At 34.3% G+C, this 17,266-nt stretch overlaps 3 protein-coding genes across 4 annotated transcripts; all 3 read right to left on the bottom strand.

Annotated features, from left to right (window-relative positions):
- Positions 1-804: 804 nt before the first annotated feature.
- LOC9326820 lies at positions 805-6,528 on the bottom strand. Its single transcript, XM_002890712.2, has 4 exons — positions 4,981-6,528; positions 4,813-4,863; positions 4,618-4,690; positions 805-1,076 (listed from the first exon to the last, which is right to left on the bottom strand). Exons 1-4 carry the CDS (start codon positions 5,733-5,735, stop codon positions 909-911), a joined length of 1,047 nt encoding a protein of 348 aa, XP_002890758.2. The 5' UTR covers positions 5,736-6,528; the 3' UTR covers positions 805-908.
- Positions 6,529-11,839: 5,311 nt separating this feature from the next.
- On the bottom strand, positions 11,840-13,289 carry LOC9326819. The gene is made up of 2 exons (XM_021011221.1): positions 12,788-13,289; positions 11,840-12,401 (listed from the first exon to the last, which is right to left on the bottom strand). Exons 1-2 carry the CDS (start codon positions 12,968-12,970, stop codon positions 12,051-12,053), a joined length of 534 nt encoding a protein of 177 aa, XP_020866880.1. The 5' UTR covers positions 12,971-13,289; the 3' UTR covers positions 11,840-12,050.
- Positions 13,290-13,360: 71 nt separating this feature from the next.
- Positions 13,361-17,053, bottom strand: LOC9329565 (protein RDM16). Of its 2 annotated transcripts, XM_021011217.1 has the most exons (7): positions 16,398-16,496; positions 16,210-16,278; positions 16,000-16,135; positions 15,534-15,911; positions 15,257-15,451; positions 15,004-15,158; positions 13,361-14,421 (listed from the first exon to the last, which is right to left on the bottom strand). In XM_021011217.1, the coding sequence occupies exons 2-7, from the start codon at positions 16,263-16,265 to the stop codon at positions 13,545-13,547; spliced, it is 1,797 nt and encodes a 598-aa protein (XP_020866876.1). In that variant the 5' UTR covers positions 16,266-16,278; positions 16,398-16,496; the 3' UTR covers positions 13,361-13,544. The 2 variants fall into 2 exon arrangements, with proteins under 2 accessions (XP_020866876.1, XP_002890756.1); XM_002890710.2 differs by having other exon boundaries at positions 16,000-16,278; positions 16,398-17,053.
- Between the last annotated feature and the right edge of the window lie 213 nt (positions 17,054-17,266).

The following is a 17,266-nucleotide window of genomic DNA, read 5'->3' as shown; positions in this document are numbered from 1 at the left end:
TGGTGTATATAGAAAAATAATCAACATTCTATCCATATGTTTAATTTTGTTTTTATTATAGAATTTCTTTTATTCTGTTCGAATTGGATTGATTTTGTTTGTCCAAGTTGAACACTTTTAAAAAGAAACCCAAACACCAAGCTAAGTCAGGGAGGGGCTGCGTTCAAGTCTTTTAGATCATATCGATAATATATTTATAACAACTTACACAAAAAAAAAATCAAAATATGATGATGCCTTGAATGTTAGTTACTTTGTTAATGGGATAAGCCAAAAAAGTGTTACTCCATCTTTTTCTTTTTCAAAATATAGGATGTTTAGGATAAAAGCACACTTTAAAAAATATATTTTTGTTTTTAAAATCTATTATTTATTTTTAATTTAAGAAAATTCAACTAATGATACAAAAGACTACAGAATATAAATGGTCATAAAATATTAAATATATTTTAAGTTGCATAGAAAATTGTAAAACATGTTAACTTCTGAAACAAAAAAAAATTTCTAAAACATCCTAAATTTTGAAAGAGATGGAGTATGTAATTATATCAAATTAAGGGAATAGATAGACTACTTTCACAATGCCCCTGAAAATAGTAATCATGGTAACATGACCAACCAAATGCAGGAAACTAAAGTAATAAGAGCGTGTCTAGGGCTTATAGGTCAGTAGTCAGACCACTTGTTTGGCCCGTATGACACCACTTCCCTACAACGGGATGATATGAGCCAGAAAGTAAAAAAGTAAAAAAATAATAATAATAATAACATTGAGGAAATGGAGAGATATATCAAATAAAATTAGATCAAAAACCCAAACAAAAAAGAGAGGGATATATAATTAAACACATTATGATGATCGAAAAATGTTAGACTTAGTGCAAAAACTAATTGAAATAAAGATTTAATTAAGCAGTCCTACCATAATGCAAAATCATTACATGATCAGTAGTTGATGAGTCCCGAAGCAAAGTGAAAGAGTGAGATGATGGTGATTTTGGAGTCCATATGGAATCTCTTACATGCTGCATCGTCAACAACGGCGATAATTGTTGTCCTCTGCATCTTATTTCTACCTGTTTCCATCACACAAACCAAAATTGGAGTCAAAATCACATCAATATCCATAATATGTGCTCGTGTGTGTGACACACTGACATGAGACGCTAGCTAAAGGTAAGAGTGGTGGTTTTGACAATTAAAACTATTAAATGTAATTTAGGTAATCTTTCTTGTCGATAGAAACTACTTCTTCTATTTTTAATTAATAAAATGTTTATTATATATATATAAAAAGACCCATATAATCAGATTCAAACGGTTGGCCAAAAAAATTGGACTGAACCGTGATCTGCAAACTTGACCGGTTAGATAGCATGTTTGGTTTTGAAACATTGCATGGTCTATAACTATAACTAGTGGTAGACTGGTAGTTAAACTCTTAATTTGATTTTGTTTTAAACGTTTACATTAGAGAAACTTGGGCTTTAGTCGTAGTTAGAAGTATATGTAAGTATGTAACGTATGCCTTACCCTAAAATATCCACTTTTCCTCGACTTGACGCCAAAGATACGAAGTGGAAAGTAATTGCACCAAAGGACAAAAAAATACGAAGTAGAAAAACAAATTTTAAAAGTTGACACTGAAAAGAAAGATAAACCAAAATATGGTCAGCTCGAGATAGGATAAAATCATCTCAAACTATTTTGTAGGCTTAATTTTTTTAAAAAAAAATCCGAGGATCTTGTTTTACTTTTAAAATTGTGTAATCGAGCACGAATTCTTTTTAATAAAATAAGTATTAGTCGCGCCTTAAAATCATGTTTCCATGCACGCCGGCAATACGCTTGTTTCTAATTACTTCCTTCATATATATGCGTCATTTTTGTGTAATATAGTTGAATTTTGTGCTTCAAATTTTCAAGATGTTGTGAAATCTAAAGAAAACAGAATGATATGACACCAAATGCAAGGTTCTGCAATTATGTTCTATACATCAAAAAACGAAATGCTACTGTTTCCTTTATGTAATCAGACAAAGTTTTGTGTATTATTTTGCTGTTGAACTGTCGAGCGTTTCAAAGCTAGTGTTTGATTTATTTAATGATTGTAGGAACGTGATTGGTTGGTGAGGAGATGATCAAGTTATTTCAAAATTCATGAAAGTGCCCCACTTGGGATTACGATGCGACATTTTACACAAACCCTCTAATATATGCTACTATATTTGAAGAGAAAATAAGATAATAGCTGACCTTAGCAAGCATAAGCATGACGACAGAGTTAGGATAGTTTTGTTTTGCTTTTTTACATGCACCATTATAAGAAATTAACAATTCCACTTAAGAAAATTGAACCATGGATTGGAGATTGGCTTTTGATAGAACGGTCAAGATCTTATACAAATTAATTTTAAAATAAATTTCGCAAATGGTCATTTGTTATAGATTTCCCTTCTAGTATATATTAACAATTTTCAAACCCAGTGTTCACGGCATTTCTTTTAGAGGAAAAATTCAATACTTTTTATTATGTAGACTTATGTCTGGATCTTAGCGAATTTTCTGACGGTAATTAGTTAACACACACGAAAATTTAGATATGGCATGTCCTATTTGAACCAATAACATAGTGATCATTACCTTACTTTTTCTATTCATCGGCACACACCCTCTTAATTTTCAAAGCCTATATATAGTTGCCGTATAAATGATGTAGTGATTAAAGAGAATATGTCTATAATCGATTCCTAAGCAAAAGTATCAAGCACAAAACTAGCATGACTTAATTAGAATTTACCCTGTATTAAAATGTTTAAGCTAATTTGATTGACTTTTAAATGGAGTATCAACTAATTAACTGACTAGGAAAAGTATGAAACTATCCAAAGATCATTTAGGGAAACTTTTATATGCTTCTGAGTGGGAAAGACAATATTTTTGGCTCGACGGAAAAGACAAACTTAGCCATGCATGCATCAATGCTTTCAAATCACGTTTTTCATCAAATGATTATTTGAATGAGAATTTAATATGTCACCTATCTATAAGTCTATCATGGTGCTATGTAGTTTTTCATCATCAATATAAAATGTTTTAACAATTCTTTAATTAATTAGTCGGACCAAATATCAATATATTCTTGTGACGACATACTCACGAAAATATGTAAAAACCTGAGAACTTAAGCAGTAAACGAAAAAAAAATTGATTTTTGTGAAATAAAATCATGTTAGCCAGGTTACTTGATTACCAAAATATTTAGGGTTTGGTCCAACATTTTCTCTGACCATGGCAAATAATTTGGCTAGCCACTTTCCTATCGCTAAAACGTAACATGCTGTTTTTTGAAGATTATTTTTGTACACGGCCAAGTGATGGTACATTGGTACGTTGATAATTTCAAGAATATTTTTTTCTTTCAAGTTATAAATTATGTATTTATCTAAACTATGATTTTTAAGTGTACTTAGTAGAAATTGATCGCTAATCTCGACAAGAAGAAGACATCAACTCGCATGTATTTAGACGTTAAATACAAAACTAATGTTTTAAAAGTATTGGTCGTTTATTAGACATTATTTTTAACAAAATATATTTGTCATGTAAAATGAAATCACGCGTTTAATAAATTTGCAAGCGCTAATATATTAATCTGGATTAAAAACACTATATATGTGTACACACACGGATCTATACATGCAATTGATTCTTGTAGGGCACAAGAGTTTATATATCGCATGAACATGTATTTGTGAGCCTAGCTAGAGGAACATGCAATATACTTAGATTATTGTAAATTCTGATTAACGAGAGCATCTACACACACATACGCATGTAAGCTTTTTAAGTTTGGATTAAGATATCCTTTCTTTTCTGGTTTCTACTATTCTCAAAGCAAGCATGCCTGATGACTCAGACTTGTTTTTATATTTTTCTTAAAAATTTCATTATTATAAATTATTACTATTAATATAACTATATTATGGCATGAAACTAATGAAATGGCCAGTTATAGTTCCCCTCTCGTTTTCCAGTTTCCTATGAGAGAATATATAATGATAATAATTATTGATAAGGTGGTGGGTACTTCGAGAAACGATCAATCAACAACCTAATTAACCACTATTAATTTTGTTACGTTTAGTTTTCAAATGCGATATAGACTGATTTTTGGGTGATCAAAATTCTGATTAGAAAGTTGGTAAGGAAAAAAATTCTTTTGATGCTTCATTGTAAGCCAAAAATATTCATTTATTTTTTTGAATTAATTAATTAATTGAACACATCGAATGGAAGGAATCGAATTTATAACTCCGAACCCTAGGTTATTCATGAGTATTAATTAGATTGGCACCTAAATAAGGATGTCATGTAGCTCTCAAAATTCAGAAAGTGGTTTTCACTCAACTGTATTACTATAATTTGAATACCTCTAGCCTTATAAGTTATAAGACTTAAAACTGAACTATATAAGTTAGAGAAGCTACGACACCATGACATCAGACTTGTGACCTAATAAGTTGGGGATTTAGTTCCAATGTCATTTTCATTTCGTAGCCCCAAAACTTGGAAGATTAAAAAAACATATAAAAGAGTTAGAGTTTATATATTTACCTCAGATTCGCTATCCAAGTCAAGTTTCTTCATAAGGTACTTAATTAGCAATCTAACGGTGATTCTCCCATCTCTTATCCATGCAAATTATATAGAAAACAAATTTGCAAATTAGAATATAATTAACAGAAGTAATCGTTAGTAACTCCCCTAAACTAAGAACTTTTATAACGTATGAGACAAAAATAGACTTACTTGATTCTCAAGTAGCTTTTGTTCACTTGAGGCAGGAACGGTTCCTTTTCCCTGCGTTCACAAATCGAATGTTATAGAATATATATAGAGGGAATATATAGATACATATGTGTAACGTACTAAAATAAAGAGAATTAAATTGAGAAAGGATTAAGGAAAAATACATACTGAAATTGTGAAGCTTGAAGAAGAAACCAAAGACCAGAATGTGGTCTTCTTGGAGGATCAAGAACCCTAAACTCGGAGCTTGGTCCAGCTCCTCCCTCATCCACACAACAACTCTTTGAAACACTGTTATTGTTAGTGACGTCACGGTCACTCAATGATGACGGTCTAAACGGTGCCGTATATTGCGGTATCCACGGCTTTGAAGATGGAAACGAAAAGCCGCGATTTAATAACGTTTGAGACCTAATTAATTGGTGATTATAAACCAATGACGGTCCACGCATCGTCAATAACTGATCATGATGATATGGTAGCTGCGGCGGTTGCGTCGGTAGGTGATCTACACTATTACTAACCGCTCCTGCCGCGGTTGAGGATGAAGAGAACAAGCTGAGCTCTAATGAATTCTCTCTTCCACTTCCGTTTTTGCTACAACAACGTTGGAGCTTATACGACCCCGTGTTATTGTTGCTCTCCTCAGGGCCTATACCTAAACGGAGCCAAGATTTGTCTTTATTATCTTCTACGTTAATAGAACAAACGACGTCGTTCTTTGCGGCCGTTCCATCGTCTTTCACTGGAGAAGAAGAGATGTTATAATAATCAGTAGAAGCTGCTGTTGGATCGGATACGGAGCATGTATCTCCGCTAGGATCTTGATTGTTTGTAGATGTTTCTCTCATCATCATCGCGTCCGTGAAACCGCCGTAAACGCCGAAAAGCGTTGAGGATTCAAGAGGAACCATATTGGTCATATGATCTCAGCATGAGTCATATATGGAGGGATTATTGAAAAGTGAGAGGAGGCATGGTTTTGTGGAGAGGAAATGATTCTCATGAAGAAGATAAGGGTTTTGTTTATTTATTTCTTTTTTAACTATTTAATATATAGTTCTTTCAATTATTTTATATGCGTAGGGTTGTGAGTGAGAGAGGACGAGGAAGAGAAATTATTCCTTTGAAATCTTACTTTCCATTAATTCTCTTTGTTTGGAAGCTTGTGGGAATGTAAGCAAGAGAGAGGGGTGTGATGGTCTCTCTGTCTGTCAGATTTAATTCAATAAAAATATCTGAAATTATGAAAAAAAATTCATGTACGTAGAGATCATATATACGTAATGTAAAAGTTTATGTAATTTAGGACTACACTTTTTCTTTTTCTTACTCAAAATGAATAAACAATTTTAATTATTTCTGTAAAAGTTTATTTGGGTTTTATTGACTTTAAAAGGACGAAAGGTATGCCTATGTGAAGAAAAGGATGAAATGGGGTGTGATCGATCCAGCTAATCACTTTTTTAAGGCCATGTTCCGAGGACAAAAAATTGACAGCCAAAGTTATTATTTTGTTTTAAGGGAATTTAATTAGTAATATCCTTAAAAGTTTGTTTTTAGCCCTAATTGGGTGGCTTTTTAATGAGATTTTGGGATATTTTCTAGCTATTTATCTCTTTCAAGTTGGTTTCTCTTTATTTTTTTTGGTAGAAGGGAAATTTTCCAAGGATGTACTCTCAAGTCAAATTTAATTCTTCACTATATATTGATGTTTTTTTTTTGGTGAGTACTATATATTGATGTTTCAGAGCATAATTCATGTTAATTTAAATATTATTTCGATATTATTTATCAAATAATTTATTTTGCTATACAAATACAATAGAGGTTAACCACATTTTATATAATTTCTTACACAAAACACAATAAAGAGTAATGACCATGAAAATTTTGTACAAAGTTTATTGAAAAAGTAATATATAAAAGCACCTGTTATTGGTTAACTTTTAACGCACAGAAGTTCATGTTAATTTAACTTTTATAATCCGAACCATGCTACATATACATGTAAAATATCATATATATATATATATATATATATATATATATATATATGTGCGTTCCATTTTTGTTGTAATGATAGTCAACTAATTTAATCTTCAATTACGATCATTGCAATCCCCTTTTTGTTTTCTATAAAAATCACTCATTTCCGAAGATATTTCAACAGTCTTACAACTTTATCTTTTCATTAAAGTCTTACGAAATAACATCATAAGTTAATCATCATGTGTATCAACTATCAACCCTAGCAAAAGAATTTGCGAATATCGAGGCGCTAACATAGATGTTATACTGTGTTATATACTTATATTTATAACTAAAAATAGTCTGTGTAGAAGTATTTTGGTCATAGAAATTCAAGTAACTTAATATTGAAAATTGATATATTGTACGTAGTATAGTTTCAGCTTGACAAAAAAAAACAGTAGCATTAGCTTTCAATAGATATGCTAAATATTGATTTAAGAAAAAAAATTCTAGTATATGTTTGTAATATCTTAAATTAGTGTTTGTGGTTAAGTGTTTATAATATTTATCAAAATCGATGCATTTTTTTTACTCCGCCACTTATCTAGTGATTGATGGTTTGATGTTAATAATGTGTAAAACAAAGGTATACGTGCATCTTGTTTATTTTTTAAGATTGTTTTCTAATATATGAAGGAGAGTACTTGAGTTGCACTTAATTACACATATGCATATAGAGAGAAAGGGTGCATGAGTGACTTGATAAAATAATAAAATATATCATTTAGATTAGAAATGAGGCAAGTGGAATGGGCAGAGAGTGGAGAGGAATATGATGACAATATCTGTCAAAAATGTCAATAATAAGAAAGATTACTTGGAATTTTACATATATAGAATATAATATCTATACATGCATGATGGGAAGTTGAATCAAACTAAAAGGAAACCATAAAAGGGAGCGTGAAGAGAGAATGAAAGGCTAATAATAAAGAAATGATGTAAGTGAAATAAAGTAGGAGTAGAAATTGGTAAAGCATGGATTTTTTTTTCCTTTTTAATATATGTAAGGGAAAAATGTGGGTTATATATTCGATGGTTGTAGGACGACATGAATATACAAAAGAAAACCCTAAAATGGTATAATAAAAACCAAGAAAAAAAAAAGATAAAAAAAGAAAAGAGAAGAATAATGAAAAAGAGAGTTGGGCATGCCGCATGCATGATGGTGTTTGGTATCCCCACAGCCCGAGGACCCAAACCACAGACGACATGGGGACTCTTCTGCTCTTTCTCTGAACTCCATGTGACCCCCACCCGATTGTTTTTACGTATATACATAAACACATATATATATATATAACCAGAGCTATAGTAGATCCAGGACCGAAAGTCCGAAACCCAAATTACGTATATACAAAACCGAATATTTTGCTATTTAAGACGTTTATAGTAGCCAAGAGGAGACCACAATAATTGACGTAGATAGTGAAACTTAACTTCAACTTTGAATCATTTAATTTTCTATCAATTCGAACAAATGATGGAATGAAACATTCCTGATTACATACATATACTTTGCAGTATGCACTCGGCCAATTGTTTTTACATTTGGTTCTATCTCTACATGCATGCATCTTTCACATAAGTTGTCTATAATTTTGAAGTCTTTGCTGCATGCTGTCACTTTCTTACCTTCCGAAGAGCTATTATGTGCTTTTTGGATCAATATCAACTGAAATTCTACCACAGAAAATAGTAGATAGTGGTCGACAAAAAAGGTAGACAATAGCCGAATCCTAAGGGGGAGTTTTTCTACGTAACGAGTACGAGTTTTGATGGTAAAAAATGAAATAATTTATTAATTTGATATATTCTTGAACTTGAATATTATATTATTTATCGAATGTTTGAAGCTTCTTGATAATTGAAATAGAAAACAAATAACTTTTATAATTATATACGAAATTGTCTATATAAAAGCTCATAGTTTATCCCTAATATCTGATCATAAATATATATTTTCGTATAACAAACTTCCTGGTGAAATAGAAGTAGCCAGATATTCCCTAAACTAAAAGACAATTAATGCTAATTTATGAATGTTTAGTGAAATATACTTCTTAATTACTTTTTGTTTATTATGATTAGTTATTGATCCGTACAACCAAAAAAAAAAGAATTTGCGATGGTGATAAACTGATGATAAGCATGAGTCCAACGTAGACTAAGATTTTTTTTTGAGAAAATTAACATCTATACCACATTTGGCCCAATTTTTTTTCATTCTACCACATTGCAGGTCCATTTATCACTCATACCACAATTGATGTGTGTAATGACTATTTTGCCCTTCTTTTTGTTTGCTCAAATTTCGGGGACAAAATTCATAGTTTGAGCACACAAAAGAAAGTTTACATACAGTTGTCCCCGAAGTTTGAGTCTTCCATAATTTCATCTTATTTTTGCTGGTTTTTGTCCCTCAATTTTAATTCATTGTTCTTGGATTTTAGTATGTAAACTCTAATTGCGATCTTTTCATTTTGTTTGATGTTTATATTTCGTTTGATTATTGTCTCCGAATAGGTTTTTTGTCCCCCAGATACTTGTCCCTAAATGTTGCACTTTATCTGCCACATCAGCCGAGGGCAAAACCGTCTTTTTCATAACACAATACCACATGAATGTGGTACAAGTGCTAAATCATTCTCCATTGTAGTAGAAATGCTAAGGAATTTGAAAAATGTGGTACATTTAACAAAAATCCCTTTTTTTTTTGGTAAAAGATTTTTTTTGAGGGTATCAAACCTGGGTGGATCAACGTATAACAAATGTGATTTTTGTTTCCAAGATGGATCAAACCTGGGTTAGTTTCTTCCAACCTTTCTCCAATTCTCTCTTACCACTAGACAACAGCCGTGCGGGCAACGTAGACTAAGATTGATCTGGTGATCCTACTAACTTAGCAGCTTATTAATCTTAGTGAAATATTTTAAGAAACATTATCATTACTAAATCGTTGCAAAAATTTGACGAAATTTTGACGTAGCAACAACTACTGATTGACTATTTCGTTGTCATATCTCGCTAATTTACTGTAGTATTATAGAAAAAAGGTTTTAAAACAGAATAAAGATAACTGTGTAGTAAGGAACCTTTTTGAGCATGCATATTAAGATGCGATCGGAATACTCATGTAAGTGTAGCACTGTCTTTTTTTTTTGGTAAAAGGCACTTTAGTCCGACCTGAAATTCTCAAAACATGTATATATATTTTTAACTCGGTTTGGTCAGATCCGTTTTTTCTCGATCAGATTTGTATTTCAAAATCCACTCCAGCCTAGATGAATACAAGATAAACCTGAGTTTTGTTAGGAACAACACAAATTTTAAATATTTACGAACCAATTATTTTTAAAAAAGTTTAAGTTAATTTAAATGCAAAAGTGAAAGAACCCTATAGTATATATTAAATCCAATAATATATATATATATATACACAACAAATGGTATGTTTCTTTGTTTATAAATTATATATAATGGTATGTTTTTCATACGCTTTGAAATTATGTCTATCATGTCTCTAATGTTCAAGGTCCTAAGACATGAAAAACAAACTCAGAAAACGAAATTTTGGAATTCCCATCTGGTTTATTACATATAGGCGCTTGATATTAATTCTTTCGAAGTTGGAGGATCCATAGATATGGATGTTACAACTCGCTTCATGTCAGACATCATAAATAATATCGATAGTTCTGGTGAGGAGTAGAGCACCATAACACCTGAGTCTCCCAACTTTTATTAGACACCCACCTTATTAGAATTGAAACAAAACTCAAAAGGAACATATCATCACATCCTTAAGAGATTAAAAAAAAGAAAAGATATGGATAGTTGGGAAAATTATAACATTCTTAAGAGAAATACTACATGAAGTGGTATAGAATGATGGGCCCATAACACGTAAGATTGTAGTTGTTTTAAGAAAGTTCAGAACGAGGTATTTCATTCTAGAATATATATGAGCTTCAAAGGGCAATTGAGGAGTGATAGCTGCAAGAGCATAAGATGGGGGATACGTGCTTCGTAATAGCTAAACTGAAAACACTTTATTATAGAATGGAGCATATATAAAGCTTATGCATAGAAGTTTGAATCACATTTTCAAAATGACTCATATATTCTTTACTAAGTTCTTAACACAATTTAACGAAATGATCTTCATCATTTCGGACAATAGCTTTCCAATATGGTTAAGTTGTTCACACAACAACTTGAAATCACGAAGATAACTAGACATATCTCGACTTCCTTTAGTAATAACTCCCATAGAGGTCAATGAATCAAAATCCCCAGATATAAAGCTAATGCAATCCAAAGATCTTGTTTACAAGTTGACTTTTTAATAGTATTATCAAGCATTTAATGTGACAGTATTAAGCATCATTAGTTATATGATGATAATTCTTCTTTGATTGTTATGGTTCATTGAATGTGAGCTGTAGTTGCTGCGAATTACTACCATTTAAAATATCTATCTACATGGATGATTGCAAAAGTTGACAATGTTAGGGGAAAATACCATTCAATTATGGTTCGATTATAATTTGTTGTATAAAGTCATTTTTATTGTGGTCAAAATCAAAAAAAAAATTCATGGAAAACTTTTGATTTATAAACTAAAATTGGAAACAAGAGAATTAAACAGAAATTGTGGTAAATCACATGCTTGCAATCATTATGCTTTTAAAATTTTCTTTCCACGCAGCGCGCGAGTCTTAAGGGCTCTTATCTTCATTGACCAACTTTAATGCATCAACTCTCCTAAACAAAACTCTCAACACTCTCTTCTTTCATTACCAATCGATATTATCAACCTCACAAATCAGTTAGTCCCATAAAAAACCACCAATCTATTTAGCAAAGTACGTAAATCCCATAAAAACATGTAACCATACTCGATTCTGTATTCAAGACATTTGTTGTGTTTTTCTGTTCGATCCGTTTGTTGCATTGTCTGTTCTGCTTTCACTAATCCATGTTGTTTATCTTTTCCAACTACTTTGAGATATTGTCTTTAAATCTCGTATTAATGCCACTCACACACAAGACGACCACTAGTTTATACATATACAACTCAAGATTTTTTTAAAAAATAAGGAGAAGACAAAGACATAAAAGGAAAGCCACAAATCTATGTGAAGAAAAATAAAAATGAAAATGAGAAAAGAAAACAACAAAGAAAGATAGGTTTAAGGAGATCAAGTAGAGTGAGGTTGATCAAAGTGAAGAAGCTGAGTTGCACACTTGGGGCAATCCTTTAAGAGCTTAGGTACCATGAAATACATGAAACAAGCTTTGCAACCAGCTACCACAAGAACATCTTCTTCTTCTTCTTCCTCGTACTTGTGATTCTTTCTTCTCGACGAAGGCGACGACTCTGATGAAGACTCTTCGCTTTCATAATACGAGCTAACTTCTTCTGATGAAAACACTGTTCCATACGATTCTCCACTGGATTGTTCTGCATTGTTGCCCCGGCTCACCGATTTTCTCGGATCTTTCTTCACTCTCATTCCACTATTCCAGCTTCTGTAGTAGATCTCTCCTGTCTATAAAGAAATACCCACCTCAGGATCTCTCATTCCAAAAGCAATAAAACTTAAAACTCCTAATTTGATTCAAAGCTAATATAACCCTAATGTCCCAGAAGTAAAGTTTTTTACTTTGTTTCTTTCCAATGCAAGAAAATGCACCCCAAGTTGTGTGACAAAATAGCTTGGACTAGATTTATTATATAACTTTTATCTGCAAAAGCAATTTCAAATATATTTCTTCCCCCAAAACCAGAATTGTATCAGTTTAAGGCATCTATTTTAGCTATTCAAATCACGCTTGAAACCAAAACCCTGTGAGCATTTAGAGACAAAACAAAAATATCAATTGTAAGGAAACATGAGAGGAATCTGTTTTTTATTTTGTGTTAGATTCCTTTTACCTTAAGATCAAGACACTGTTCCAAATGAGAAGGAACAGACAAGTGAGAATTGAGCTCCAAAAATCTATCTGAGATCGGGATATGTTCATCGCTCATACCAAATCCATCTCCGATACTACTTCTCCGATCAATCAGTGAACAATTCTGCATCGATCTCTCCAGATATTCTGTTATATCAGCCATCTCCTCTGATCACTATAATGTTTCCAAAAGCAGAGGAGAAAAAGAAGAAGAAACAAAGAATGTTTTGAAGGAATGAAAACAAAAAACACGAAGGATGATGACTCTTTAATCAAGGAAAAGGAAACAGAGTTTGAGGGGTAGTTTGGGCATTTCGATGAGGTCACGCGCCCGTGTTGGTGGAGATTGTTGGGTAAAGAGAAAGCTTGAGGAGGTGTAGCTGTCAGGTACATATTGAGCACTCAGGCTCGCATTTTGTCGCACGTTTCGACCAACTTCTACACGCGCGGCTCATGCTTCTGACTATACACCTTATCATGATGTTATCTATAAAAACTTTATAGTTTTGTTTATGTCATTATCACACTTAACCAATGGTACGTACTTTTGGGCTGTGAATCAGATTTCAGATAATTCATGTTGCATCAATCATCAGCCAAAACAGATCATTCTTGTTCAAAACTAAAATACCGACAACAGAACAAGCAAGGGGAATATATGTTCAAACAAGTGCAATAACATGTGCAAATAGTTAAAGCATTTCAAGGTGTGATGATGATGATATGAGGAAGAGGATTTAGTCGTCTGAGTAATTGACAGCAAGATCCCAGTAGTGAACAACACCAGCATCCATGAAAACTTTCTTGGCAGTGGATTCCGTCACACAATCGTGTACATGAAACCTATGAAAACTCGGTTTCCCAATACTTCCTTGCCAAACCAACCAACATTTGTTTCCGCCATTCACTTCTTCTTCTTCCTCATCTTCGTTCTCATCCTTCTTCTCTGCCTCTTGCCAGTTTATTCGCTTCAGCATCAGCTTTCCGTATCTCTTTATCGCTTTGCTCTTGCCCTCAACCACAACCACACTCATTCCCTCCGTCATCACACTACACCCTGTTAATCTGTTCTCTCTTGCATTCATCTCCACTTTGAATCTTGTTTTAGGATGCGATAGCTTTTTGATCTTGTACACCGACACAATTGTCTCAACCGTTGTTGGATCATCGAAAAGCTTCCTCTCTTTCTTCTCACGTTTCTCTGCAGGGGTTAGCTTCCGGGCGGCATTCCTGTCCGTATGTGCCTGTTCACGCTCCGCAGCTGCTGTGCGGATCTCTTTTTCAAGCTTGGTTGGGTCTTGGGTCGCTTCAGACCCAAGAACCTTCATTAAGTTACTCATCTTCACCTTTGCCTTTGGTGGTTCCAGCAGCCCTTGCCTGATCATCTCCTGTTTCTCCTTTTCTTTTGCTAGACGCCTCTGGGTTCGAAGTTTCTTCTGTTCCTTCTTTGTCAGTTTAAGAGGTTGGGGTGGTGGAGGCGCTGCCTCTGCAGGTGGCTCTATGGGACGCGGATGCTCAATGTAATGAGTAAGTTTTTCTATCTTCAGATGGCTTTCAGTTATGGTGCCATCAGCTATGTCACCGTATTCGCCATTGATGAGGACATTTGCATCCCTGAAACATAAAACAATTATGAACTAAGAAAACTCATCATGAACATATACAGAGAAAATAGAGACCAAAACGGCAGAGCACAAAGCAGCCAGATTAACTATTTGGTCTGGCATTGAAACTTTGAAAGGTACTAAGTAGATCATAATCATCAGTACATTCATGTTACCATATTCTACTAGTAATCACACTGTTGCTGATCACAAAACCATTGAACTTTCAGAAGTTGTATGTGGAAAACTAGAGCACATATGCCAACACTCAAAGAAATCAAAGCATTGCAATATTAATTGTATGTATCCCACCAAAACGAAACGAGAGAATAATTCAAAAAAGAAACAAATAACCCTAAACCAACATGAGCAACAAGAACAAACAATTATGTGAATGTCATCTGTAGCTGAGAGCTAACTGAAGTTATTTTATGGTGATTCATCACTTTCATCAAATACCCCAAACGTTACAAGATTAGTTTGATAAGTGTAGGATAACTTGTTTCCACCAAGTTTATGCCAAGTGAATGTCAAATCAGAAACAAAACAACTTAGCATTAACAGAAAGGGTAAGGTGAGAAAAATTACGTACCACCACTCAGTATCTGGAATTGGCTCCTTGGGTTTTTCTTTTCTCGGGACACGTTCGGATACCTCTATCAAATTTGGATTTATATCATCCGTTGCCTTTGCCAGTTGTGCTTGCTTCACCTTCAGCTCTTTCGCTTTTGCTTCACCAAAATGACTCTATAAAGAAAAGACAGCAATACACACAATGAGAAATCTAAAAAGACCACCAAGAAGGAATATCGGTAAAAAGAATCCATACAAAAGACAATGCATACCTTAAACTTCAAATTCTCAGCATCTCTTGTCCATTTACCTTCCTCCACAAACTGGAAACTCATACGTTTAGGTCTCAGAATCTTTTTTTCATCAATACCCATCCTTGTGTCAAAATGGGGGTTTTCTTTTAGATCTGCTTCCAGTTGAGGTTTAAGAATCTGAAAAGCATCTTTCTTCCGTTTGTTTATGTTAACCTGTAAAATTCAAGTACTTTAGAAGCTCAATCATAAAAAGAAAAACATGAAAACTTAAGCTATACAAATTAACATTGCTGACCTTCAATGTACTAAGATTGCTTGGTTTAGTCACACTAATCACATTTCCGTGTTCATCTATTTCCCTTCCTAGTGCATCCACGCGCAGAACAGGGGGCTTTTCCGGTCTCTGTGCATCAGCCGTATCTGAGGGTGCCTGCCCTGGAAATAGGTTGATAACGGGAGCAAACATGGGATCCTGATGAAATCCCATGCTAGCTGCCAGCTCCTGGGCTCGCCTAACAGCTTGAATGTTGGAAATACTTCCAAGGCCAGCAAGGCCAGTATGTGGTACTGCTGAAGCAGAAGATGTGCCTGTAGAGGCAGCAGGAGTGGTAGCGGGTGATGGCACTCTGGTATGTGGGCTACCTTCTGAAGTTGGCTTAGTAACCTTCTTCAGCTGCACAGCGAATAAGAAAAGCAATTCATCAAATACATAGTTTTAAGAGAAGAATGAACGCAAATGTTAGAACATCTGCAAATCTTACCAAAGGAAGGTTCTTCAATTTTTCAGCCAATCCCTTTTGCAGCTGCAGTGCTTTCTGAGCTTTAGCTAACGCTGCTGAATCAAGAGACAAGTTTGCACTACTTTTCCCAGCTGTTGACAATGGTCTTCCATCTGTACTAGATTTTCCAGGAACCTCATGAGATCTGACAATACTACCCTTATTTTCATCCGTTGTAGATATCGAAGATACCTTAGTGAGCAGTGTTTGACTAGGGGCCATAGAAGCTTCCGATGCAACAGAACCATATGAAGAAGCGCCCTGCACAGAGACAAGACAATACAAGCATTTCAAAAACCATTCACAAACCTATTGAAGCAAATAAGACTAGAGGTAATCATGAAACTAAGAAGATTGACGAAAAGGTATAGAGAACTCACAATCGTGACGCCGTTGGTTGGATTCATAGCCCCAGAAGAAGACACAGAGACTTGACCATTTTTGTTCTCAACTTCCATGGCCACATCCTCAAACCTGCTCCTCCTCTCAGCATTCCCATCAGAAAACCTAGATTTCTTCTTCCCATCCCTAGCCCCATTCTCTTCGTCTCTCTCTTTCCTCTTGCTCCTCGATTCTTTCTCTTTACTTCCTTCGTGAGACCTCTCATGGTGATGCTTTTCCCTATCTCTACTCCCTTCTCTCTCGCCTCGATCTACAGATCCCCCTCTGCCCCGAGTTCTATCCTTGGTCCTATCTCTCTCATCTTCCCTATCGTCGCGCCTCGATGAACGGTAGTGATCTGAATCACGACGCTTGGAATCACCGTCGTGGTCACGGCGGCGACCGCCTTCACGTTGTGGAGAATGGTCGGGGCTTGAATCTCGATCACGATCGTCACGGTGGCTCCTGGAATATCTCTCCTTATCCATGGCAGATTTTAGGGTTTGTTTTCCTAACAAGAATCTGCTTCTGCTTCGCCGGTCCTATTAATATAGGATTATTCACAACCGGAATAAACCAGCTAGTCGAGACTGAACCAAAACGACCAGCGAAACCAATTTCCGAATCAGATTTTTGTTCCCTCTGAAAAACTGTAGAGTGCGAAAAGATGCTGGGAGATATATAATCATCACCGACTACTTGTCAAGCATCCGTATTCCACTATGGGCCAAAGCCCATTTCTGAGTTCCTTCTTCGGATAGTTCTTCAAATTTGAGTCTAATGGGCTTTTATGTCATTTTACTTCTTTTTAAAAAAGAAATTAATATTCAATTTTCTTTTTCTAACACTTGGTGTTGTCGCAAATTTC

The sequence above is a fragment of the Arabidopsis lyrata genome (genome assembly GCF_000004255.2).
Source record: "Arabidopsis lyrata subsp. lyrata unplaced genomic scaffold ARALYscaffold_1, whole genome shotgun sequence".
NCBI lineage: Eukaryota > Viridiplantae > Streptophyta > Magnoliopsida > Brassicales > Brassicaceae > Arabidopsis > Arabidopsis lyrata.
This window is presented reverse-complemented; position numbering and strand designations above follow the sequence as displayed.

Excerpts from the sequence above, each read along its gene's own strand:
- LOC9326820 (XM_002890712.2), bottom strand. The coding sequence starts at position 5,735 with ATGACCAATATGGTTCCTCTTGAATCCTCAACGCTTTTCGGCGTTTAC. Across the intron at positions 4,691-4,812 it reads AAAAGCTACTTGAGAATCAA|AGATGGGAGAATCACCGTTA; the intron begins GTAAGTCTATTT and ends TGCATGGATAAG. Across the intron at positions 1,077-4,617 it reads ACTTGGATAGCGAATCTGAG|GTAGAAATAAGATGCAGAGG; the intron begins GTAAATATATAA and ends TGATGGAAACAG.
- LOC9329565 (XM_002890710.2), bottom strand. The coding sequence starts at position 16,886 with ATGGATAAGGAGAGATATTCCAGGAGCCACCGTGACGATCGTGATCGA. Across the intron at positions 15,912-15,999 it reads AATTGAAGAACCTTCCTTTG|CTGAAGAAGGTTACTAAGCC; the intron begins GTAAGATTTGCA and ends TTCGCTGTGCAG. Across the intron at positions 14,422-15,003 it reads ATTCCAGATACTGAGTGGTG|GGATGCAAATGTCCTCATCA; the intron begins GTACGTAATTTT and ends TTTATGTTTCAG.
- LOC9326819 (XM_021011221.1), bottom strand. The coding sequence starts at position 12,970 with ATGGCTGATATAACAGAATATCTGGAGAGATCGATGCAGAATTGTTCA. Across the intron at positions 12,402-12,787 it reads AACAGTGTCTTGATCTTAAG|ACAGGAGAGATCTACTACAG; the intron begins GTAAAAGGAATC and ends ATTTCTTTATAG.